Raw genomic sequence first — 26,224 nt, forward strand, 5'->3', positions numbered from 1 at the left:
AGACGCTCGCCGTTCCCCCTTTCTCTCGCACGGTCAAGCGAGGAAATGACGTCAGCGCTAACAAGACCTTGGACGAAATCCGCAGACACGGCGCGCACTATACGTTCGCTTCGAGAGAAAAGCCATGGGCGGCTTGTGCTTCTTCGTGGTTCTCTTGCTGTGTTTGGGACCTTCGGCAGCCGGAAACGTTGGCAGATCTTTCACCGTAGACTACGAGAACGACCGCTTCCTCAAGGACGGAGAGCCATTTCGTTACATTTCCGGTTCGATGCACTACTTCCGGGTGCCGCGGCTCTATTGGCGCGATCGCATGGTCAAGATGAGAATGGCCGGACTGAACGCCCTGCAGACCTACGTCGAATGGAGCGGCCACGAGCCGGAGGCGGGACAGTTCAACTTCGCCGGTGGCTACAACCTGGAGGCTTTCCTGGACACCGCTGCGGACGTTGGGCTCCTGGTCATACTGAGACCGGGCCCGTACATCTGCTCTGAGAGGGACAATGGCGGCTTGCCTTACTGGCTACGAAGAATCGACGCACAGGTGAGGTGCAGGTCTTCGGGCGCATCGTACATGGCGGCTGTGGTGAGGTGGCTGGAGGTGCTTCTTCCCAAGGTCCGGCCGTACTTGTACAAGAACGGAGGACCTATCCTGACGGTTCAAGTGGAGAACGAGTACGGAAACTCGGGACCTTGCGACAAGGCGTACCTGCACAGTCTTGTCGCTCAGTTCAAGAGGCACTTAGGAGAAGACGCCGTGCTTTTTTTCACGGACTACCCGACCGACAAGGCGTACGAGTGCGACCTCGCCAGTGGTCCGCTGGTAACGGCCGACATGGGAGCTACGGTGAACGTGACGCACATGTTCGACATTGTGCGAAGAAACATGAGAAGGGGACCGCTGGTCGTCACAGAGTACTATCCCGGTTGGATGGACAACTGGGGCAAGCGACACGCGAGGGTAGATAAGCGGGAATTTCTCAAGACCTTCGAGACCATTCTCATGATGAACGCCTCGGTCAACGTCTACATGTTTCACGGAGGCACTAACTTCGGATTCGCGAACGGAGCCAATCCACTCCCGGAGCCGACCAGCTACGACTTCGAAGCGCCTCTCAATGAAAGCGGGGACCCGACGGAGACGTACTACGCTATCAGAAATATCACAGCGCGGTATTTGCCCGCGCCGCACGGGAAATTGCCAGTGCCGGCTCTTAAGATGAACCTCGGACCAGTTGAACTGAGGTGGTGTTACCCACTCAGTGAGATGCTAGACTACTTGCGAGCTCACCATAGGCTTAAAACGGTGACGTCACAGTTCCCACTGTCCTTCGAAGAGATCGGGCAGGATAGAGGTTACGTCGTTTACACCACAACTGTCAGGTTTCAACCGCACAGTCCAGCCATACTGGCGGCTCCTGGCATCAAGGACAGAGGTTACGTGTTGACTGCGGTAACGAAAGCCGTTCTTAGCAAAGACCAAAAAATTTTCAGTGCTCCCATTGTTGTGAAGCAGGGAAATAACATCACAATTCTCGTGGAGAACACTGGACGCAACAACGGCGGTCTCTGCGAAACAAAGGTAAGTCAAAAGTACGCAGGGCTCTCTATGTACAAGGTTAACTGAATGAAATTAGAAGTAACAAAGTATTACGACAAGTTAAGATGTAAGTCCAACATAAGGCTGCGTATGGTACACGAAAGTTGCGGCGCTTAAAGATGACGCCGACATACTTCATGGTGCCCTTCGCTACCTTCCGGTCGTTAGAGACTTAAAGAAGAGAATATCCCCGCCTGTCGGTCGTAATAGATTCGAATTGCAGAGCAGGACATTATCCTCAACCTCAAACTTAGTTCATGCAACACTAGGGATTTAGGCCTTGGTTGTGTTGCGGCACTTTAGCTTAATGGAAAATTTCTATTACAGAGCTAATTCTGTAGTCCGGCTGGCCTTCAAATGCACGCAGTTACTGAAGTTTTATTAATTACTGGAACTTGTAGAAGTTGTCATGTCGTGGCCAGTTGACATGATCGAGCCTTTCTGCTATTCCCTCGCAGAAGCACAGTGTGCAAAAGTTGTGTTTTGAGGGACGCCTATAGCTTCCACGAACACAAGCCTAAACAATAAACTTTATCTCATGGCAGGGATAATAGTATTGATTGGCGCAGTGGAAATGCAGACTTCGTCTACGAACAAAAGTCGCGTCCAGTGCATACAGTGCATACTCATTTTGTAATATTAACAATGTGTGACATAAGGTGTCGTTGCAGAAATTGAAGTTCAATTATAGGTCAAGTGTGAAAGTTGGAGGGGTCAAAGTTTCCGGATAATAGAATTTAGTAGCGGTTTCGCGAAGAATATAACTCTACCTACTGAAAACATGCAACGTTTAAAGGAAGTAAATCTGTTGACAAGTACGACGTTAACGAACATTGCTGTAAGCGTTAATGCTAAGAATACCTCTACAAGCGTGATTTGCGCTCTTACAAGACGAGTCCCTCCAAAAGGTGAATTATATATTAGACCTTCCATCTGGGGACCCGATCAACGATTCAACTATTAACAGAGGCTCATAAAAATTGACTTGAACTAACAGAGTGGCATGGCAATTACTCAACCAATCTCTGGTCGTAGCTCCGTTTCGCTTCCTAATTTTGGTAATGGGATCTGTCAATATGTTATGCGCCACCTGACTGAAATAAGATTGTTGCGATGCCTCGATGCCTGGCTCAGTATATTGAACGTTAAGACATCACCCCTGCAACTATATTCTTTTCTTCAGACCGACTTTTCCGTTGCGGTTTTCAGGCAGCGCTTAGTCAGTCTCGACGGAGAAGTCCCGAGCGCACTACCTACAACACCCCGGACATCTCGAAGTCCGCCTATCGTAATTTCAAACGATAAGTGGCCTTTCAATACGACATCCCAACAATGATATCAAAAGGTCCGATTAAACTTGTTGTGTTCGCCGGTTCCCGGTGCTATGGACACTATCTATCTTTCGTCCCACTCGTGTTGTTTCTTACTCCACGCCCCGCTCGTCCGAGCGTCGGCGTTCAGGCCAGCGATAAGCGAGAAAACCGCCAAGCTCACATTGCAGGCAGGCTCGGACGAGACGAAAGCCTTCGGCAAGAGCTCAGCGCCGTTGGCATGGCTCGTCTGACCGCGCTCCTGACACTGGGAGCGTCGCTGCTCGCGTGCTCCAACTGCGACTCAAGCGGCCGCTCGTTCACCGTCGACTATGCCAACAACCAGTTCCTCAAGGACGGCCGGCCCTTCCGCTACATTTCGGGTTCCCTGCACTACTTCCGCGTCCCCAGGGCGTACTGGCAGGACCGCATGGAAAAGATGAGACTCGCTGGCCTCAACGCGCTTCAAACGTACGTGGAATGGAGCGGCCACGAACCGGAACCCGGAAAGTTCAACTTCGAGGGCGACTACGACCTGAAGGCTTTCTTGGACACTGCGAAGAAAGTCGGGTTGCTCGTGATCTTCAGACCGGGTCCGTACATATGTGCCGAAAGGGATAACGGCGGCTTGCCCTACTGGCTCCTGAGGTTGAACCCGAACATGAAGTACAGGTCGTCGGACCCTTCCTACCTCTCCCGCGTGGACAAGTTCTTCGGCGTTCTGTTGCCGATGGTCGAGCCGTACCTTTACAAGAACGGTGGTCCCATCATCACCGTGCAGGTGGAGAACGAGTACGGCAGTTACATTTATTGCGACAAGGCTTACATGCGACACTTGGTCAACGTTACCCAACGCTACCTCGGGCAAGACGTCGTTCTCTTTAGGACTGACGCTGTGAGTGACGCCGTCTACAGGTGCGACAGCGTCGAAGGACCGCTAGTGACAGCTGATTTCGGCTCGAACGTGAACGTGGACGCAATGTTCGCAACCGTCAGGAGGGCCATGAAGCAAGGTCCGCTCGTGGTCACGGAGTACTATCCCGGATGGTTAGACCACTGGGGTAGCCGTCACGCCAAAGTCGACCAGGGGCTCGTGATGAAGACCTTCGAGAAGATCCTGCAGTACAACGCGTCGGTCAATTTCTACATGTTTCATGGAGGAACCAACTTCGGATTCATGAACGGTGCCAATCCGCCGCCGCAGCCGACGAGCTACGACTACGGAGCGCCTTTGACCGAAGCCGGCGATCCCAACGACACCTACTTCAAGATACGGGAAGTTGTCGGTCGCTACCTGCCACTTCCGAACGGAACGCTTCCCGTTCCGGCTCCCAAGTTGAAGCTGGGCGCCGTGAACTTGGACTCTTGCGCGCCCCTTGACGCTATCCGTGATTTCTTGCGCCAGCAGGGGTACGTCACCCCCGTCGTGTCTCACCGACCACTGTCGTTTGAAGAGCTCGGTCACGCTTACGGTTACGCTGTGTACACGACACAGGTTTCATTTCGGCCGGCAAGCCCCGCCGACTTGGCTATTCCGGGCATTAAGAACAGGGGATACGTGCTCACTGCACAGACGCGGGCGGTGGTGAGCACAGATCAACTCGTGTACAGCGCACCCGTGGTGGTGCGGCGTGGCGAGAACATCACCATTCTCGTCGAAAACACAGGCAGGATCAATTACGGAGCCGGGAATCGCGACATGAAGGTGAGAAAGCGAGAGGCCTCTCGCGTGAGGGGGGTTGCGGTTGCTTTGACGGCGCATCAGCAATGTCATAATGTAAGAACATTACACTGTTGTATTTATCAGCCGAGAGTGTGGAGCAACGTTTCAACCAGAGACTCCTGTTAGAGAGACCCTACTCTATAAAGAAGTAACAGTACTGGTTTACTATGTTAAACCATCCTCTAAAACACTATATTCATTGATTCGGTGGAAAATAATGGTGAAAGTGAAGGCATGTAAGAAAGTAAGATGGCTGTCATGTGGGAGTGTAAGAATTCCTTGGACCTTGGACGGTCTTCAGAAGTACCACTATGAGATAACGCTACAATAGTGCATATTTCAGGTGAGGTTGTGGAGCTACACTCTAAGAAAAAAAGGACTAAAAGGGGTAGGGAGGTTAGTCCTTTTGGGGACTAACTGATTTGCCACAACCATTAGTCCTTTTGGGGACGAACTGACATGGGATGAACTGTTACTCCCCATGCGCTTACTCCTTCAGGGACTAACAGTTGCCCCTGCCCGATGGTCCTCAAGGGAGTAACTGTAATTCGTTCCGATGCTCCGTAAAGGTGTAATTAATTAAAATAGGCATTTATACCCTAATAAAAAAATTAATGAGCTGAAAAAAAAAACCGTGCCCGACAGCAGGATTCGAACTCACGTCCTTTCGCCCACAAGTCAGGTACTCTAACCACTTCACCACGCCGCTTGCCTGGCAAGACGGGCTATTTCGACAAGGTTAAGCATGGGAACGCAAGTGCGGCAATATAAAAGTGACTGTATTTTGTGCAAGCTATACAGTCAGAGTCTAACGTTGAGTGTACTTGCAACCATAAGCGACTGCGAAAAGAAATCAGCCCGAGTATTTTTAGGGTGATTTAAACTGAGGCACTACACCATGTATACGTGTAGCGATCTCAAACGGGGCACCGAAGACGACAGAGAAGGGCAATTTCTCTGTCGCTTAGCGCGTGCCGTTTGAGCTACACATCGCTTCAGTTCGCAGCCTCCTTGGAACGGAAGGAACTTAGGTACTATAGACCAAGAAAATCTAGCCGTCTATCAGTGACTCGCGCGTTTAATGTGTATCGCTCACTTATGGGGTGCGCACGAAGTGCATGCCTCTTCACATTCCAGTTTTAAGTTTCACGTAATTTTCTCACGAAGAGGCAAGGTGCTGCTTTGCATGTAGTTCAATAGACAATGCACGAACTTCGAACCATTCACGATTTATAGACAATACCGTTTTCGCCGCATCGCTCCATGACACGGACGAAAACAGCGAAGTGCCTGGGGAGTAACTGTTGCCGTTCGTCCTCCCATTGCTCTCTTTCCGAGCAGGGACTAAACACTTACTCTCCGAAATTTGCACACGGCCCGCACATTCATGCAGTTAGTCCTTTGAGGGACGAAAGCGCCCTTTTTAGGACTAACGGCGCAGTTACTCCAGTTTTCTCCGGGATTTTTCTTAGAGTGTATTTTCTAGCCAGACACTCCTAAAAAAGAGGCTATACACTCGAAAAAAGTTTGAAGGACGCTTAAGCTTCACATTTAAGGGTGGAACGCGATCCTCCGTAGTCAAAAGTAATCCAAAGCACTAAATCAATCAATCAATCAATCAATCAATCAATCAATCAATCAATCAATCAAGTTCAAATGATACGGCTCACAAATTCCATTTGCGCAGGGAATCATCTCCAACGTCACCCTGGACAACCACGTGCTCTCTGGCTGGACCATGGAACCGCTGCCGATGGACAATTCCAGCGTGTTGACACATCTGACAGAGGCATTCGATATTTCGAACGTAGTGCGACGATGTTCTCGACCTTCCGAGTGTTACGGCAACTTTCCGCACGTAGAGCCTCAGTGCTCGGCTCCCGCTGCGTTCTTCGGGACATTCATGCTGCCCGAAGGTCAGAAGCCATTGGACACCTTCCTAGACCCGACGGGTTGGGGTAAAGGCGTGGCCATTGTCAACGGCTTCAATCTGGGTCGCTACTGGCCCAGCATCGGCCCACAGGTAAGCGCTGTAGACAGTGCAGTTATTATGGATGTGGCCGGTAGCACTGAGAAACTAGCGCAATTATAGCATTTCTCAGACGACGACAGAGGTAGCTTTCGTGTAATTATTTATCTCGCCAAAAAAAAAAAAGACAGAATATGGCTGCCAACCACGTGCGGTCGAAGCGTTCACAATCTTATGAATATGTTCCACGTCATTCCGTGTCATCGCTGAAAGCAACTTCTGTAGGCTGCCTAAGGGCAACGTCTTATTGATTAGCGATGCGCTTACAGAAGACAGATGGGAGATGGACGGTCCGGTTGCGAACGGCGGCTTGCGCTTCGCTTAGGGCGAAGCACATCGTGTGCTGCGAAAATAGAAGCAGCCTTCTATATAGGTGCGAGCGCTAGTGATGCTTGTCTTTTGATCCCTACTTGCTACTTACTGCTCGATGACGCCTATTTTTGGTAATAGCAGACTAATTTACGCCACTGTGACTTTAACCTATTCTGATAATGATGAAGCGCACGTAATTCCATCTCCATATACAGAGCAATTATACACTTGTGTCCATAATGATATTCAGATATGTCGCAATCCTTCATAAGTGTGCTTAGAGTATAGCGATGTGCGAATAGTAAACTTAAGAAGCCAAATCGAATACGAATTGAATAGAGATGACTCCGGATCGGATGCCAATATGAATCGAGTGCATTCTGGATTGTTCTAATAAGAGAACTTCTTTCAATACATTGCTCGAGTTCCGCAAAATTTTTCTTGAAACATACCCAAATTTCAACGGACAACAAAAGAAAGTCAGAACGCTATGCACTGAAATGGGTTCCTATACAGAAGTTACTGTAGAGCGCTCATTTTTCGCAGTCTCTCAAATAACAAAGTCGGGTATCAAAATGAAACAGAATAAAACGTTCAACAACATGGCAGCTTCACAAGTTAAGCGAGAATATCACAGTACCGACGGGAGCATGTTCACCAGAATGTTTCGTATTGGTCGCATATCGGTCGCACGGTGTCACGTATGAGGCAGCGCTATCCCCCCCCCCACCCCCCTCCTCTATATGAATACAGCGCCCTCAGTGGTGTAAAACCTAGTGCCGTACGTTAAACCTGGGTATACTTGCAGAATTGAATCGAGTACAATTGATGCCCTAGTGTTTTTTGGCTTTTTCCTATTTGGAGTACACAATCTCCAGGTCTGATTATTCGGAAGCTATTCGATGTGTGTTTTGCGTTCTGGATGTTAGCTATTCAATCCGATCCACGAATTAAACAGATATATATTAGACTCGTTATTCGAAAGTACCTAATTATATGCCCGCAACTAGCTTATCGAGCTAATTCTGTAAGTCTCCTACGCTAAAAAAAACAAAAAAAAACAATAACCAAATATATAGGAGAGTATTCACGAGCACTCAAAAATGCATTAACTGCTTCAAAGGATACGCGTAAACCCTGCGCCGTTGCAAACCGTTGCAGGTGACCCTGTACGTTCCCGGAGTGCTGCTCCGTCCACATCCGGAGACGAACACCGTCCTGCTCTTCGAGACCGAGTCCGCGCCGCCAGGCAACAGGACCGTCAGTTTCGTGGATGTGCCGAACATCGACGGCCCCGTGCCCGGTGACAAAGGGCGCTCGGGAGCCTAGCCCTGCGCGTGCGGCCGTTTGCGCGTGCAAGCACGGGTAGATGGGTTTCGAAATTTCAAACGAAAGACGACCATCCTCGTACGAACAAGTGCTTCGCATCGTGGGAGCCAGGCTAAGGAAAGGTACAGACTCTGTCCAGAAGTATTGAAGTTACCTCACGCAACACCGTACATGCTGTGGGCCGGCACAGTGGGATCTCGGCAAAGCCTTCATTAACTTAAACCCAAAGAAACTGAGAAAGGTGCCCTAACTTGCCTTAAGGATCCCGCGGCTGTTGCAGCCAGAGAAACACATTTTGTAATTTTGTCTATTTTGGGTTCCTGGACGTATGAAGAAGCTCATCGGCAGGTTTGGTTGCAATCTGCGCCGTAGAAAGGAATGGAAATGCCTTCTCTCCTCATGACGGTGTCGTGCACTCATCGTCGAGAACACCCAAGAAACAAAACACGGAGTAAATGCCCACTTTAGAACGTTCGTGTTTCACGCGTTTCAATCATGGGAGGCCTTGCAGCGAAAGTACGCGTGGCCGCAAAGTAAGAACTAAAAATGGAAAGGCATGATTCTGGCTGCGGCGCCCTTGTCTGCAAGTGCATGCAAGGTCGCAGGACTGCTCTAAAGCCGAAAAAAAAAGAAAAGAAAGTGATCACTTGAAACGATTACCGCAGCGCAGGTAGGAATTGAAGAGGAGGGTCGAGCATATGGTTCGGGGCACTTTGATGAATTAGTTTTGACGTGAAAATAAAAAATGCGTGTTCTGAAATATCTGAGTCCATTTTTCGCAGATTGCACTATCATTCACAAACCGCTTCGCCAAAACCTGGGGCGCTATAACGTAAAACTATTCCAAACTTTTCTATTCCAATTCTGCTATCAGCCCTCCACGATTGGTCAAAAACTTTTTTCGACCACCCCCACTTCACCTGTCTGTCACGCGACGTCACGAAAACCGCGATACCTCCCCACCTGATATGATGTGCACACACTGATTATGCATCATTTGACAGAAAAAAGAAAAACAGTTATTTCTGATTCGACCCCTTTTCGCCATTAGCCCTCGGCTATTGGTAAAAAGCTTTCGGGCTGCACCCACTTCACCTGCCTGGCACGCGACGTCACAAAGCCTCAAGAACTCACCGCGTCAAAGTGACGTGTACGCGATAAAGATGCATTAATATGCCGAACAAAACTGAATTTTCTTCGGAATAGCCGCAGGCTGCCCCGTTCCGAAAGGAACAGAAGATGGCTGCCGCCGATCACTCAGACGCGGGTTATTCGCACCTGCCGGAGAGCATGGGCGTATTTGCGCATAATAAAGCTTCTTGCATGGCCGTATAACGTTTTCGTGCAGTTTCGGCACGTTTACTCCCTCATTCTGCCAACTCTTCTTTCCTGAGGGTCCGTTTTAGCGGCCTCTTGAGCTTCCGTTGCATGCCGTCGCGATTTTCGACCAGCCACCGCAAGCCAAGTAAGGGAAAGCCGACCAATCGTAGACGCCGGCACCACCCTCTTAATCCGGTTATCGACTTTCAGTGCAGTGGCTCGGCCCCATCGAATCCCTCTCCACTTGAGCGTTCTCCTCGCCTCTTGTCAGCCAATTAGATACGACAAGCCGCTCAGTATAGGAAATGTTATTCGTTTTTCAAGCAAACAAAAGTGACCTCCTATGAACGAGGAGAGCGTTTGATTGGTCTGTTCAGACAATCCTGTGGGTGACCACCCGGTGCTTGCGTTGGTGGTTACGCAAATTTGACGTCAGTAAATTGGAATAGAAACATATTGGAATAGTTTTACGTTATAGGGCCCCTGCTTTCAAAGTAGTTTCTGGGCGGAAATTTTGCCTGGAACAAGGTGCGGTATACTTCACGTATTTCTAAATTTTTACTAACAAAAAAAAAATCATGACATGTCTGACATACGACAACAAGAACAATAAAAAAAATTGACTTTAAGCCTCGTAGCGATGGCATTGTTACAGGAATGTAATGAAAAGCGCGCGACTGGCCTTGTCCTGCACTTTAACCCCCTCTAGTACACATGCCGTGTGATGTTTATTTCTAGAGTCACAGAGCGTTCACCCGAAACAGTGTATAAACAACTCGCTCCAGCAGTAAACATTGGCATAGTTTGTTTAGTGCTAGAGGGGACGCGGCAAGCTACTGACGCGATGTCACCATGACCGCCTTCCTTTCCCTCCCCCCTCTCTCTTTGTTGTTATTGTAGTTGTTGTGACGCCGACGAGAATGCTGAAGCGACGAGAGAGAAACCGAAGTTGGAAATTTCATTTAGCAATGCCACGTTCCAGCTCTGTAGGACGCAAAAGTTCACGTCTCAGAGGCTCTGTTGGTCGAAGCACGCACCGATTCGGGCCGATTCAGCTGGAACTAATAACCAGAGAAGCGAGCAAAGGAATGACATAACACTTTGAGAACGTCTACCACGACGCAAACGAATGCGCCGCGACTGCGTTTCAGCACGCGAGGGTTCTCTAACTATATTGCATTATTAGCAGATAGCACGTTAGCATTAAGCATTAGCATTAAATAAGCAGAAACCGTAACCAAAATACATTTTTGACGGCGTTCATCTGAGAAGGTACTTGTTTCTAACTTAGTTCCAAGAAGACGTGTCTCCCCAACTTACCAGATTCGATTCATCAATCCCGATATGAGTCCTGAAGTGATTAGTTAGAAAGTCAATAAATTTTGACAATTAGATAAATGCCCACTATGATTTCACTTTGCAGTTCCTGTCGCTATCTCTGGAAACATATCTCAGACACTGTGTTCGTACATATCGTCCGCAGACGATTAAAAAAAAAACTTTGTACTTCGTCAAAACTGATAGAACACATAATATTTAAGCACATCTCAGTCTTCATTGAAAGTAATGGCCTCTGCGACGCGCGCCAACACGACTTCCGCCGTGGTAGATCCACCGTAACACAACTATTAGAAACAGTGCATGAAATCGCGGCAGCATTTGACGGTCAAGGCCAAATGGACATGCTATTCTTATATTTTGAGAAAGCCTTCGACCGTGTGTCCCACCAAAAGTTCTGATCAAAGTTAAAACCTATTCTCAAAAACGACCAACTGCTTCACTGGATTGAGGCGTATCTTACGGGCAGGCGACAGACAGTCGTTGTTGATGATGCGAAATCAGACTTATCCGGAGTGCAATCTGGAATCCCAGAGGGATCAGCCTTGGGCCCTCTGTCCTTTCTAGTTTTTATCAATGATTTAGTGAATAATATACCAGTTCTAATTCGGCTATTGGCAGACGACTGCGTAATTTATTATGAAATTCACAGCGAGGCAGATCAGACGATCCTAAATTCATCCTTATCAACAATAGCGACATGGTGCTTAGAGTGGCAAATGAGCATTAACCTAAGAAAAACAGTATCAATGATCATTTCACGCAAAAAGAAGCCGTTACCTTTGGTGTACAACTTATCCTCTCTTACAGAATATCAATACCTTGGTTTAGTAATTACGTCGGACCTTAGGTGGAATAGCCATGCAGCTCATATTAAAAAAAAGCAAGCCATGAAGAAGCTCGGATACCTGAGCAGGACCTTGGCTAAATCTACAAGTAATATAAAATTACCAGCATACAAGACTTTCATCAGACCATTGTTAGGGTAGGCTACTCCTGTCTGAGACCCTGACACCCAAGCAAGCGTAATTATTGAAATGATACAGCGGAAATAAGTCAGCTGGGTTTATTTTTAATTCCCTACCGCCGTCATACATTAGGTAGCGCTCTTTTACAGGAGGTGAACCTGAACCTGGAAACCCTAGAGGTAAGGCGATATCGAGAGACTCTCAAATTGTTATATTTAATTCATCAGGAGCATGTGAAACTAGATAAAAAAATTTTATATTAGACCTTGGAGCCGGCACCCAACGCCTTCATCACTATCATTCAGGTTAGACGAGTATTCGCACCATACAACTTTATTTAAGCAGTCGTTGTTCCCCCGAACCATGCATGACTGGAACGCCCTGCCCGAAAACGTTCTTCAAAGCCCAACCTTATCATCCTTTATGAACGCTCTCGTTAATCTATGACCCGAAACGTTTCCCACGATCTCTGCCCTATTCTATATACTATGTGATATAGATCATATCATGTCAAGGGCAACTTATTTCTGTGTGTATAAGCCATTGTCTAAACATGTGCTGTATTTCACATGTTATTAGGTTGTTAAACCCTTTGTGTATATCCCACTCCTGCCTAGGGCCTGTAGAACAGGCTGGCAGTACGAACACAAAAAAAAAGAAAGAAAAAAAAACAACTAGTACATCATATATTAGTCCCGCAGAGCGTGCTTGTATTAAACTGTTCCGGGCGCTCAATTTACACCGACTACCGTAGACCGACTGCATTGACATTTTTTTTTTCGTTTCTGGTGAATCTTTCAGCCTACCTCGCGGGTACTTCTCGCATTTCTTCGTGTCGCAATGAAATATGACACATTCTACAGAAGCAGCTGGCTGAAGGACGAAATGCTAGAAAGCCTGTATTCTCGTTCCCACAAGTTGAGTGACGCAACACTGTTTCCGCAATCAGCGTTCTCTTCACGGCGGCCGTTCACAATTCCACGGTCCCGGACGCAGTTTCTCGGTTTCGGGCCGATAAATTCCAGTCAGCTCACAACAATCGAGGCTTTCCTAATGTGCTATTGTTTTCCTTATTGCCCCCTTCATGATAATGAAGGGCGTTTCAGATTCGCATCCAACAGTGTTGTCAAGGCATCCGGTATAGCATTTCCTCCGTTCTGCCACATATCGAATAACAGAAAACGGTTACCCGTAAAAAACGCACGTGTTGTTTATACAACCAAGCCGACATGCCCAATCACCGGCATTGGGACTGGCAAAAATAAGAGAGAACATCAACTTCCGATTGAAGGCTGCCAGGTTTGAACAAGACGAAGGCAACGCGAATGAGCTTATTCAGGAGACATGGCTCATTTGACTGCGCTCGCTTTCACGGTGACAATACTATTAGGCTCCTCGCATCGCACGACACACCGACGCTCCTTCACCGTCGACTACGCGAACAACCAGTTCCTTAAAGATGGCCAGCCTTTCCGCTTCATTTCCGGCTCCCTGCACTATTTCCGCATCCCAAGGGCGTACTGGAGGGATCGCATGTTGAAGATGCGGCTCGCCGGCTTAAACGCCCTGGACGTGTACGTGGAGTGGAGCGGCCACGAAGTGGAACCGGGGAAGTTCAACTTCAAAGGCGACTACGACTTGCAGGTGTTCCTGGACATCGCCAAGGAAGTCGGGCTGCTGGTGATCTTCAGACCGGGACCGTACATATGCGCAGAAAGAGACAACGGCGGCTTGCCCTATTGGCTGCTGAGGTTGAATCCCGCCATGAGGTACAGGTCGTCAGACATCACTTATCTCTCACGCGTGGAGAAGTGGTTCGGCGTGCTGCTCCCCTCGGTGGAGCCGTACCTCTACCGGAACGGCGGTCCTATCATCGCCGTGCAAGTGGAAAACGAGTACGGCCACTACGTTAGCTGCGACGGCTTTTACATGCGGCACCTCGTCTGGCTTAGCCAATACTACCTCGGCAGGGACGTCGTCCTGTTCAGGACAGACGAACCGAACGACACGCTATACAGGTGCGACGAAGTCCAGGGACCGCTGGTGGCGGCCGACTTCGGTTCGGACAAGGACGTCGACGTAATGTTTCGATTCGTCAGGAGGGCGATGAGACACGGGCCACTCGTCGTAGCCGAGTACTACTCCGGTTGGATGGACAACTGGGGTCGACGTCACGCCCACGTCGATCAACGTATCGTAGTCAGGAAGTTGGAGACCATCCTGCAATACAACGCGTCGGTGAACTTTTACATGTTTCACGGAGGAACCAATTTCGGCTTCACGAACGGCGCGAATCCGCCGGCTCAGCCGACGAGCTACGACTACGGAGCACCCTTGACCGAAGCAGGCGATCCGACTTCTACCTACTTCAAGATAAGAGAGACTGTGGGACGCTACCTACCGCTTCCGAAGGGAGCACTGCCAGCTCCGGCACCCAAGTTACAGCTGGGTGCCGTCAGTCTCAACTCGTGCACGTCGCTTGACGAAATGCGGGGTTTTCTTCAGAGACAAGGGTACGTCAAGCCCGTAGTGTCCCAGTGGCCATTGTCGTTCGAAGCGCTCCGTCAAGCATACGGGTATGTCGTTTACACAGTGAGGTCTTCGTTCAGGCATACGAGCCCGGCCATTCTTAGTGTGCCGGGTATCAAGAACAGGGGTTACGTGTTCACCGCACAGACGCGCGCGGTCCTGAGCAGCGACCACTTCGTGTACAGCGCGCCCGTGGTGGTACAACCCGGTGAGAACATCACGATTCTGGTGGAAAACACAGGCAGGATCAACTACGGCCCTCTGAATCACGACACCAAGGTGAGGAAGTAAATTTTGTGTCCGGATTGACGTAAGTTGTCTTCTTTTATGTCGCGTAACATCTTCCTAGGATCGATTTTATCGACCTTTGACTTCTACGTAGGGCGACTAGTTTTCTTAGAAAATATCTTAATGAGTGATGCATTTACTTAATTGTTACTCGCTTCACTATCGTTGTAGATAGCGTGGAATTTACTTCCTCTTTAGCTTTATGATAGTTTTTCTTGTCAAGAAACGTATTATTGTTTCGTGACGATGCATACGTATTATGAAGACAATGCGTGCTTTGAAAATTCATACTCAAGGTGATTTTATCAACCTTATTTTGTTACAGGCTGCGTGACGTTCAGAAATCATGTAACAACTGATTGGACATAACTAGCAGAAAGACATTTTTCTACGAAACCCACTTGTATCTAACACCCTCACACAACACTCTTCAACGTAGCGAAACGAAAGTAAAAGGCTACAGAAAATGACGAAAATATCGAACGTGCGTTCCATTGGCAGGGAATCATCTCAAACGTCACGCTGGGAAACCACCTGCTTTCTGGCTGGACTATGGAGCCACTGCCGCTGGACGCATCCTATGTGATAAGGCATCTGACTGATGCACTCGAGAGCTCGAGCGTGGGTCGACAGTGCTCCCCGCCCTCTGCCTTCTTCGGCACATTCGTGCTGCCCAAGGGTGAAAAGGTGTTGGACACCTACCTGAACCCCACAGGCTGGGGCAAAGGCGCGGCCTACGTCAACGGCTTCAACCTGGGCAGGTACTGGCCAAGCATAGGCCCACAGGTAAGAGCCTTTTTATCTGCGCTGTAGCAGCAGTGTGCTTATGACCCCAGAAAACTAGCTTCCGGCCGTGCATTTTCAACATCCGAGTTAGCCAAGAAAAAAAAAATAATTTTTTTTCCACTATATATTACTATAGGCACATGTTCTCGGTGTGTTCAGATATAAGAAAAAAGTCACCGCCCAAGCACTCTGTTCAGGTGGTTAACCAGCAAAGCTGAAACGCGCGGCCCCGGCGTTGAGCACTCGGTTAATCCCGATGGTTCATAAACGGCCGCTTGGTAGGCTGATGAATCCGCAGTTGCTGCTTGCGGTCGCCAGCAACGGCACGTCGTAGACGAGCTCGTTCCCGGTTCTGCCCCCGGCGTTGCTGATCGAAAGCTGCCTGCTCTTAAGAAGTACGTATGACGCGTGGCCTACCCATGTTGGAGCCGGAGAGAAACTACTGCGCGCGCTCTCGGCTGCGACGGAGAGTAACGACGTCACTACCGGGGCAACAAATCGTGCGTGTCTCTTTCTCTTTTTGTTCGCCCATGCGCATGAGGCTGCGCGGGAGGAGTTTTCAGCGTACAGGCGACAGACGGACGTACGAATCGGCTAGCCGTATACAGCTTCACGGTAAAAGTTCCCCATGCGTCGGCCTCACGTAGATAGCATTCTTGTTGTACTTAGCAGTAAAATTATTTGTGAAATATTTTAACCTCGCAGCGACACTGGTGTCGGCTGGTGAATCCTATACATTTATAGGTTATTGTAACTTACGCTATCACTTTACCCGCCAAATTTAGTGGTCTGTAACAGACGGAAAGGAATGGCTACGCCGGTATCTTTGTTGAGCTATACCGCGGCGCCATCAGGGTCTGAAATGTTCCTCTGCACCCTCCCAGAAGGCAAGATTTTCTGCTTGATGAAGTGCTACCCGAGGATACACGCACCAGGTGTCTACTTTACTAATTTTAACAGAACGTTTTTAATTTAATCAGAACGTGCCTTTACTGAGAACATAATTCATGGAGCCCGGTCACAGCTGACGTCTGCCCTAGTTGTTCTAAAAGCAATGGTGTGCTTAAGAAAGATCGCCATGGGGACTGAATTAAAAACTGCAGTTATCAGCTGCCTTGCTCATGTTTGTGCACACAAATTATCTTCATCTCCCCATTTCACCTTAATATTTTCCACCCTTTTCCCATCCCCAAAGGCCGAGTAGCCTAACGGAGAGTTAAAATCGTTAATCCACTTGCCTTTCACCTGTTATTTTCTCTGTCTGTCCCCTTCCCTTATTCTTCCTTAAAGGCTTTTGAAACAAGAACGTCCAAGGTTCCAACACGCCGAAGTTCATGTCCTCACCACGAACATACACTGGTAGTCTTTTCGTTGATAACGTAAGTTCGGACATTTCTTCGATCCTCGCAGGTGACTCTGTACGTTCCCGGCGTGCTGTTCCGTCCGTACCCGCACAAGAACACTATCCTGCTCTTCGAGACTGAGTTTACGCCGCCAGGCAACCGGACCGTTAGCTTCGTGGATGTGGCTGACATTGACGGTCCTATTCCTGGTGACCCCGTGCGCTTCGGGGGATAGCGATCCACGTGGGTCGCTCGCGATCACGTGCGTCGATCCACGTGCGTCGCGTCCAGCGCTTCGCGTAAGAGTGCTGCTAAGCTTTAGCGGAAACAGCGGTCGAGTGTTTCTCGCAGTCTCGCTACATCGGCAAGAGTATCAGATAGAGAGGCGACAGCGACGGATTGTAATCGGAAACTTGAGAGGCGTGCCATGCTACTTGCAGTGTCTTCTACTTCAAGTGATTATCACTGTCGATGACGGTAAGGAAAGTATGACAAAATAGCACGCATGCAAGAATAGTGCAAATGAACAATAAAGGCAAAGCATAACCTAACGAAGGGTCGAATCAATTGGACATCGACAAACCGCAAAGCGCGCCTATGAGCTGCGACTACGTGTAGAGAAAGAGAGAGAAAGTATCCTATTTAGCCGTGTACTGCAGCGATGAGGTCCTATCTTTCATAATTACTTCTCTAATTAGAAGTTCGAGTAATCTTAAGACGCATATTTCTCTCTAATAAAGGGAATATTGAGGAAATAACTTAACTGTCACGTGTTTCTATAATTAAGAAGTGTCAAATGCGCTTTTAGAAAGAACGCATAGGTGCTCCCTTGAGCAAGAGTACATACATACCAGGGATTCAACGAATGAGCTGATTTTATTCTCGCCTACAAATGTGACTCGTATTTGAGGACTGCACTCCAAACTTATGGCACTGCCTACTTTCTTGCGCACGTGTCAATTTCATTTTGTGCGCCTCAGTTACGAATAAATTAAGTTCTCTTACTCGGGGGGGGGGGGGTGCAGACTGCGCTCCGTGTATTTTTGCTTAAGAGTGTACGCACTAGCCTTGGTCATAGGGCACTAGCGAACAGGCGAGGTAACCGTAGTGACTTTGAGCTCCGATTCACTTATTTTTTCGTTTCAGCATTCCCGATGCGACACACCACGTGCGATATCTTTATTCCACCCCTTATTGTAGACCTCGAGTCCCCATTACTGCAAACATACTAGCACATATCGCAACTACAGCCTCTTACGCCTAAAGAAAAAAAAAAGGAAAATTGAGCAGTTACTTTTAAGGCAGGCACCGCCTAACTTACGCTGTGGCAGCTAAATATGTTTATTCTTTAAGAGCGTCGGTTTCTCAACACTACATCCTGGAACGCGGCCATGCCGAGGCCGATAACGCAGGAGATACGCCGGCGTCGTCTTTCCGAAGTCGGCAAGACGGCTCGCAAATGTGCAGCGGCATGGCTCGCGTATTCCTCGTCCTGCTTTACGTGGCGGCCTTCAACCTCAGGATCGACGGCGCCGGGCCCACGAGGACTTTCACAGTCGACTACGCGAACGACCGCTTCCTGAAGGATGGCCACCCCTTCCGCTACGTTTCCGGGTCCCTGCACTACTTCCGCGTCCCCAGGGAGTACTGGAGAGACCGCATGGAAAAGATGAGACTCGCCGGCCTCAACGCTCTCCAGACGTACGTGGAATGGAGCGGCCACGAACCGGAACCCGGGACTTTCAACTTCAGAGGCGACTACGATCTCAAGGCGTTTCTGGACACCGCGAACGACGTCGGGCTGCTCGTAATACTCAGGCCGGGCCCTTACATTTGCGCCGAGAGAGACAACGGCGGCTTGCCGTACTGGCTGCTTAGGCTTAACCCCGAAATGGCATACAGGAGTTCGGACCCGTCTTACACGTCTCGCGTTGAGAAGTGGTTCCACGTGCTGCTACCAACGGTGGAGCCGTACCTGTACAAGAATGGCGGTCCCATCATCGCCCTGCAAGTCGAGAACGAGTACGGGCAGTACGTCGCCTGTGACAAGGACTACATGCGGCAACTCGTCAACCTCTTCAGACGCTACCTCGGCCAAGACGTCGTGCTGTTCAGGACGGACACGCCGGGCGACGCCATCTACGAGTGCGACCGGGTGCCCGGAACGCTACCGACCGCCGACTTTGGCGCCAGCGCGAACGTCACGGAAATGTTTTCCATCGTGAGAAGGGCGATGGGACGCGGACCGCTCGTCGTGAGCGAGTACTATCCCGGATGGCTCGACCTCTGGGGCTTTCCGCACGCGAAAGTAGACCAGCGCGCGATGCTAAAGACGCTCGAGGAGATACTGCTGCACAACGCGTCGGTGAATCTTTACATGTTCCACGGCGGCACGAACTTCGGCTTCACGAACGGCGCCAGTCCGACCCCGCAGACGACGAGCTACGACTACGGGGCACCGCTGACGGAGGCTGGCGATCCCACGGAGAGCTACTACAACGTAAGAGACGTCGTCGGACGCTATTTGCCGGTTCCCAACGGCACGCTTCCGGTTCCGGCACCCAAGCTTAACCTCGGCTCCGTGAACGTTCCGCACTGCGCCTCGCTTCACAAGATCCAGGAATTCTTTCGTCAACGCGGGTTCGTTGAGGCGGCGACGTCTCGGAACCCGAAGACGTTCGAAGACCTCGGCGCAGCCTACGGTTACGTGCTGTACACGACGAGCGTGCCTTTTCGCCCCAAGAGCCCGGCTATTCTGCAGGCCACCGGGATCAAGGACAGGGGCTACGTGATGACCGCGCAGAGTCGAGCGGTAATCGACAGTCGTTCGTCCGCGCACAGCGCGCCAGTGCTGGTGAGGCAAGGCGAGAACATCACGATTCTCGTGGAGAACACGGGCAGGATAAACGTTGGAGTCGGAAACCACGATCCCAAGGTAAGCAGCCGAATTCTTAGAAAGCTTGTAACGAGCAGCAAAACACCTTTATTTTTTTTAGTTATTTTATATTTATTTGAACCTCAAGGGCCCCCAGACGGGACGTTACATGAGGGCGCACAAATCTTACCCCTAAGGATTTGTGCTCGGCGCAGAATAGAAACCAAAACGTTGGGAGTGTTCGAATAGTAAAATTATCGAATCAAATCGAATACGAATATTCGAGAAAAATACTTTTTGACACCGAATCAAATACGGGATATTTTTTTTTCTCGTTGATAAATAATGGGAAATATAAAGGTTGCTCGTAGTATTTTAACAAGCTAATTTGCATCATTTGGTACACATAATGTCGTTCAGAACTCAATGCCCTGTCAATAGCGCATAGAACGCAAATGAGAAATAAGTGAAAGGTGTTTGTATCTGACGCACCATCACAATGACGTTAACACTAAAGCGCATGAAGCGAATGCTATCAGATGTAGCCAGGAGCAAAAGTCTAGAGACCAAGGCATCAGAAAAAAAAAAGAAAGGAAAGAAAAAAAGATCTTCTAGCCCAGCTGTGCAAAGTGACTTTGTCTTAATGCATGACGCTGATCAAACCGGTGCATGTTGGTAGTACTACTTGATTTCAGCCTTTATGCGTAGGCTGCGAACATTTGACGTACACTTTTTTCCGATTTGACAGTCTAATGCTCACGCAGCAAAAAAACGCGATTTTTCAATGGGACGTGATTTCTTGTTTCCTTTCAGTGTCGTTTAAAACAGATGGTTGACGCAAGCAACTAAGCATCGAATTGGTAACGTACAAGGTGGGCTCATTTTCGTTCCAGGGAATTCTTTCGAACGTCACACTGGACAAACGCGTTCTACTTAGCTGGACAATGGAAGCAGTGCCGGTGAGCAACGCAGACGCAATGAGTGACCTGAACGAAGCCTTGCACTCGGTCACCAATGAATCGCGCTGTTCCGCCCCTGGCGCTTATTACGGCTTCTTCGCTGTGCCTCACCTCGGCGACAAAGTTCCCGACACCTTTCTGGACACGACTGGCTGGGGGAAGGGCGTGGCCTTCGTCAACGGCTTCAACCTGGGCCGATACTGGCCCAGCGTGGGGCCGCAGGTGAGGACAAGTGCTGGGCTGCTCTGCCGACTACACAGCGGTGTGTTAAGTAGCGTGATCTCCTACTACTCTAGTTCTGCGTGGTTATGCCGGGAATGTGAAGCAGAACCATCGAATAACCATAACTCACACTCTAACTAAAGCACGGAAAACCTAACGCGTAGCCAATAGCAGCATTTCAAATACGCTGGTCTCTCTCGTTATCTCCTTTCTTTCTCTTACCGTGGTAACCTCTCCCTCTCCCATAAGCGACACTTTTCTGGTTAACACCCCTGGCTTCTCTGTTTCTTTTCTCTTCTCTCTCGACACGTTGGAGAGAGCTTTCAGTTGTGGATAGTTGATCAAACCAATTGTTAACTAAATTGTTACTGGAAGCGTATATTTTGCCTCAAGTAGCATGCCGATGTTTTTTGCACACATACGTTCTCCGTGGACAGAAGCAAAGGTGAACAAATGTTCTAGTTTTCCTTGATGTGGGACTGGGTTTGGAAATTACCGGGTTAAATGAGTACTGACGTGAAACTCCCAAAATTTTGTTTTCCAGTTAAATGAAGTTCCTCGACTTCTAAACCATAGAAATAAACTGCTGGTCACATAACTTAATAGCGATAACTTCGGTAACTTCGGTAATAGCGGTAACTTAATACAATCGCTTTTCCACGAACCAGTTTCGGTTTCAGTTTTCAGATGTCATCACGTCATGACTCAAAAGGTGGTCAGGTGTGAGCAGAAGGTTGTGACGTTTTGCCATTCGCTCCTGCTCGCTGTGTCGTCTGCTATGCTCCCACACCCGTTCCGCGGCCTGAAGTGACAGCAAAGCAGACGAACCGAGCCAGTCGCAGCGAGATGACGTCGAAACCTTCTGCTCACACGTGAACACCTTTTGCATCATGACGCCATGGTACACATGCATCACAGGAATCTAAACCGAAACTGATTCCTAAAAGAGACCGATATAAAAATTAGGTAGGCCACTTTGAGGCTCGAACAATTTTTATTTAATCTACGGTGTCGAGGTATGCCCATGACTGGCATACGAAGGCGCGTCCCATAGCAAGGAGTTCCTTGAGAGTCACGTCTAATGCCTCAAACATCTGTACAATCGAAAATCATCTGCCTGTTATAAACTGCTCGGTTGGTCGGAGACAGTTCTGGAGGTGGTGATATGTGGCCACCCGTGAAGGCACTTATGAATACAAGGGCCTGTTGGAACTAGCGACAAAAGGCATGCTCAGTTGCGATACCTTGGTGGGGACCAGACAGTTCCTGGAGAAAAAAAAAGAATTGTTCTCATTCATAGAAGCGCTACGAAAATGGTAGACATATCGCACGCTGCTGACTCTAAAGCCGATGGTTCTTATGGGCATGCTGTGGTACCGGAAGGTACTGGAGAGAAAAAGAGTGACGCACAGCTGGACGCAAACGAAAGGACTCCAACTGATGCATTTTAAAGCGATAACGGTTCGTGCGTAACGAGACTAAACTTCGCACTCAGCGAAATTTTCGTGCACGCCAAGCTACAGCAAATGTGCAACTCCACACGGTTCTACATTTACATCCTGCGTAGACTGTCGCCCTAAAGTTCTTTCAGTGCAGCACTATTGCTTACGAACCTCGCAGGTAACCCTGTACGTTCCCGGCGTGCTGCTCCAGCCGTTCCCGTCGCAGAACACGATCTTGCTCTTCGAGACAGAATCTCCACCAGCGGGTGCCAAGACTGTCCGCTTCGTGGACGAGCCAAACATCGACGGTCCGGTGCCTGAACGTGCTGAAGTGCTGCAAGGAACGGGCATGCCGAACTCCGGCGTCGACTCGAAGACTCCTAGGGCTGAGGAGGTCTTCTACGTGGTCGCGATTCTAATCGCCGGTTGCCCAGTGCTACGAAGCCGGGTGCGCGAACTCTTAGGCATGACTACTCTCTAATGTCGACAGCAAATAAACTACCGTGAGTTGCGATGGGACTGCACGCACGTAAAGCAGAAGAGCCTCCTTTGCATCTCTCTCTCTCTCTCTCTATTTTGTTCAGTAATATATTGTGCAAGCTTCCGGTATACAACTCTCGCCATCTCTAGCTACGCTCAAGATAGGTCAAGACAGATGAAGTAGCGAATTACCTCTATTCGCTTGCCGACACGAATTCTAATATAACGAGCATTCTGTTTTAGACTACGCAGAATAATAATAAAGAAAGAGAACACCTGTGGCAGAGAGCACAATTCTAGCCTTGATCGAACTGGACTAATTGAAGAGGCGGGCATTACTTGCCTCACAAATTGGAACACATAATTGGCTGATTAACAAAAAAAATTCACAAATTAGTTGTCTCACCAATACTTTGCAGCGCATATTGCAATTCACGAATTGTAGCCGGCGTGTTCTCAAGGCGTATCAGATTGTAACGAATACTCAGCATTGCACGAGTTTCCAGATATTCACTCTAGAAGTGTGCGACGAGATAAAATGGCGTTCGATTTACTCACTAGCTTCAACGCACGAAATGTCATTTTATGAAAGAATGCAAGCGGAAACACAGTGCGTTTTCACCGCATGATTAGCGGCGCGTATCTGGAAACCGGTGCCATCCTTTTCGTTCCAAGTTCATGTGCCTTGCAAACTCAGCGGTTACAACTAGTTAATTGCAATGTACACCACAAAAATATTCATTAAGAAATCACATTGAGCAATTTTGTCAAAATTTTTGATGTATTGTGCATTGCGTTTTATTGTGCAAGCAATGACTGCCTCTATGAGTAATATAGTTTGTACAAGTGATACTCCTGAGCGATTCTCTGACAAATCGCCACAGAACACTATGGAGCAAACGTGAACCACTTAGAAAATTTTATAATTTACCGCGCATATATACGCACCATGGTAAAAAGTATCGAGAATATTCTGTCCCGCTTTAGTGCAAACAGTTTTCCAAAGAAATAATTCTACAACATTCCCTAAAGGCAGACATACAACAAATCAGGCATAGTTGCTTTCTCGTTAAAATATCTGTTATGTATTATGTTCTTTCTAAATTATTGCAAACATTATTTTTCACTCTTGTCCTGTAAGCAACGAAAAGACTGTGTTCTTTCTTATTTATTTATTTTTATATTTATTAGTTTCCCGAAGAAATAATGCGACAGCATTCAAATGAAAAATTAAATAGATCATGTTTTCGTTACTAACGCAGTAAAGTATTTATGCATATTGTCATCTTGAAGATGTTGGTATATGTATTGTACTCCTGTCTCGTAAGCGGTGAGCTAGCACCTCATATCTGCTGTGACCCACCTACAAGCGACTTGTGGGTGGGTCATAGTGTGACATGTTATGTGACATGTTGTGTGTTGTGTGACAATGTGTGACATGCTGTGTGCTGCTGAATAAAGATGTATGTATGTATGTATGTATGTATGTATGTATGTATGTATGTATGTATGTATGTATGTAAGAATTCGAATTATGCTATCAGCCACAGGGAATTTTTAAAAATTGGGTATAGTTAAAAAAACAGCAATAATAGCCCTTTACATTTCAAAACTTGTTCTACAATTAGTGTTGACTTACAGATTGAAAGCATCTCACGCCACAACCATCCCACCACGAACTTCGCAAGAGTAGTCAAAAATACCAATAGTAATGAATTCATTCCAGCAACGTGTGTAGCTCGGCTTAACCTACCACTTTAGATGTCATCATCATCATCAGCCTATTTTTATGTCCACTGCCAGGACGAAGGCCTCTCCCTGCGATCTCCAATTATCCCCGTCCTGCGCCCACTGATTCCAACTTGCGCCTCCAAATTTCCTAATTTCATCAACTCACCTATTTTTCATCAACCCACCTACAACCGCCCTCAACTGCGCTTCCCTTCCCTGGCACCCATTCTGCTACTCTAATGGTCGACCGCTTATCTACCCTGCGCATTACATGACCTGCCAAGCTTCATTTTGTTCTCTTGATGCCAGCTAGGATATCGGCTATCCCCAAGTGCTCTCTGATCCACACCACTCTCTTCCTGTCTCTTACCGTTACGCCTAAAATATCTCATTCCATCGCGCTTTGCGCGGTCGTTAACTTGTCCTCGAGCTTTTTTGTCAGCCTCCAAGTTTCTGCCCCATATGTTAGCACTGGTAGAATGCAGTGATTGTAATTTAGGTTTAATCGGACGCAAGCTTTCTAGGAATGCTACGCGTCGCTAAATTACAGACCACAAGCTCCGCAGGTTGGCACATTGTTCTAGCAGGGTATAGTCCGAATCGCTGTGCTTCGATTTGAAATTTAAAGCATTGAGGGATCTCTGACACGAACAGAAAGCACGACAAACGATTGCTTTACTGGGCTAAGCAGTTGTGAGCTATGAACCGGGTCTACTTATGCAACATCCCGCTAAACGTAAATAAACAGCCATTTCTCTCATTCTTTTTTTTTTTTTTCTGCTTCCAATTCAGAGCTCTACAGCAGTAATTTGAGAGCTCCTCCGTTACTCTACGGCGCCACTGAACAGCCCGCAGGAAAACGCAGTTTTATATTGATGCTACTGGTTCACAAAGTGGTTTTATAATATCGCATGCATTAAAAGAAGTATAAGAAAATATCCAATCTCTCACTACGTGACTACGGTTGAGCGTGTAGAGTACTCAAGGACAGATCAAGCCAGGAACAGTGCTACTCGTCGTCTGCTCCCAACTGGTGACCGCTCATCCAAGGTCGCATTGCACTGTCCTAAATATTGAAATATGAAATAAAAAAAAATATGCAGATTCAGCACACCTGTTGAAATCGATATGAAACGAAGCTTTAGTGAAGCGTTTAATTAAATGCTTTACAAATAATAGAGATGCGTGCAATGTTGTTTGCTTTCATTATAAGCAACATGTAATCTCATGGAATTTTCATTCTTATCCACCACAAATGTCGCAACTTTATTGCCATGCAATTGATAAGTTTGTGCACTACATCACTTTAACGCTACGCCACAATACAGTGCTTAGTGTGGTTATAACGAAGAGAAAAATTTGAGGTTATTTGCGAAGCTTGATGGGAGTGTTATTAGGTGGTACATACGTAACTCCCAATTTACGCTCCGACACTCATATTCCGAACCCTGCTTCTGCTCTTCTGCTAAGCTCGGCTCAATGCGAATACCTTTCCAGACAAGCATCGAAACTGGTCAGATGCTTATTCTCTGTCCCATGTTTCTCCTCATAGGTTCGATCCTCCATTTAAATATTATCTAGCACTACAATGCACAGTAACGTCCAATCCACTGACAGTTCTCCTCTCCCAGAACTTACCCGTT

The 26,224-nt window shown here is 48.1% G+C and overlaps 4 protein-coding genes across 7 annotated transcripts in view; 3 read left to right on the forward strand and 1 right to left on the reverse strand.

The window, feature by feature from the left end:
• The window catches only part of LOC142560123 (latrophilin Cirl-like), an 848,550-nt gene that overhangs the window by 576,214 nt on the left and 246,112 nt on the right, over positions 1 to 26,224 (reverse strand). The window lies entirely within an intron of this gene.
• LOC142560118 (beta-galactosidase-like) lies at positions 70 to 9,067 on the forward strand. 2 transcript variants are annotated; one of them, XM_075671946.1, is made up of 3 exons: positions 70 to 1,579; positions 6,318 to 6,653; positions 8,133 to 9,067. In XM_075671946.1, exons 1-3 carry the CDS (start codon positions 125 to 127, stop codon positions 8,298 to 8,300), a joined length of 1,959 nt encoding a protein of 652 aa, XP_075528061.1. In that variant the 5' UTR covers positions 70 to 124; the 3' UTR covers positions 8,301 to 9,067. The 2 variants fall into 2 exon arrangements, with proteins under 2 accessions (XP_075528061.1, XP_075528060.1); XM_075671945.1 differs by lacking the exon at positions 70 to 1,579 and adding an exon at positions 3,043 to 4,612.
• On the forward strand, positions 13,148 to 17,844 carry LOC142560121 (beta-galactosidase-like). The gene is made up of 3 exons (XM_075671950.1): positions 13,148 to 14,734; positions 15,245 to 15,529; positions 16,940 to 17,844. The coding sequence occupies exons 1-3, from the start codon at positions 13,271 to 13,273 to the stop codon at positions 17,105 to 17,107; spliced, it is 1,917 nt and encodes a 638-aa protein (XP_075528065.1). The 5' UTR covers positions 13,148 to 13,270; the 3' UTR covers positions 17,108 to 17,844.
• On the forward strand, positions 18,293 to 24,324 carry LOC142560120 (beta-galactosidase-like). The gene is made up of 3 exons (XM_075671948.1): positions 18,293 to 19,807; positions 20,641 to 20,928; positions 22,549 to 24,324. Exons 1-3 carry the CDS (start codon positions 18,332 to 18,334, stop codon positions 22,849 to 22,851), a joined length of 2,067 nt encoding a protein of 688 aa, XP_075528063.1. The 5' UTR covers positions 18,293 to 18,331; the 3' UTR covers positions 22,852 to 24,324.

Source organism: Dermacentor variabilis, chromosome 10, assembly GCF_050947875.1.
Source record: "Dermacentor variabilis isolate Ectoservices chromosome 10, ASM5094787v1, whole genome shotgun sequence".
NCBI lineage: Eukaryota > Metazoa > Arthropoda > Arachnida > Ixodida > Ixodidae > Dermacentor > Dermacentor variabilis.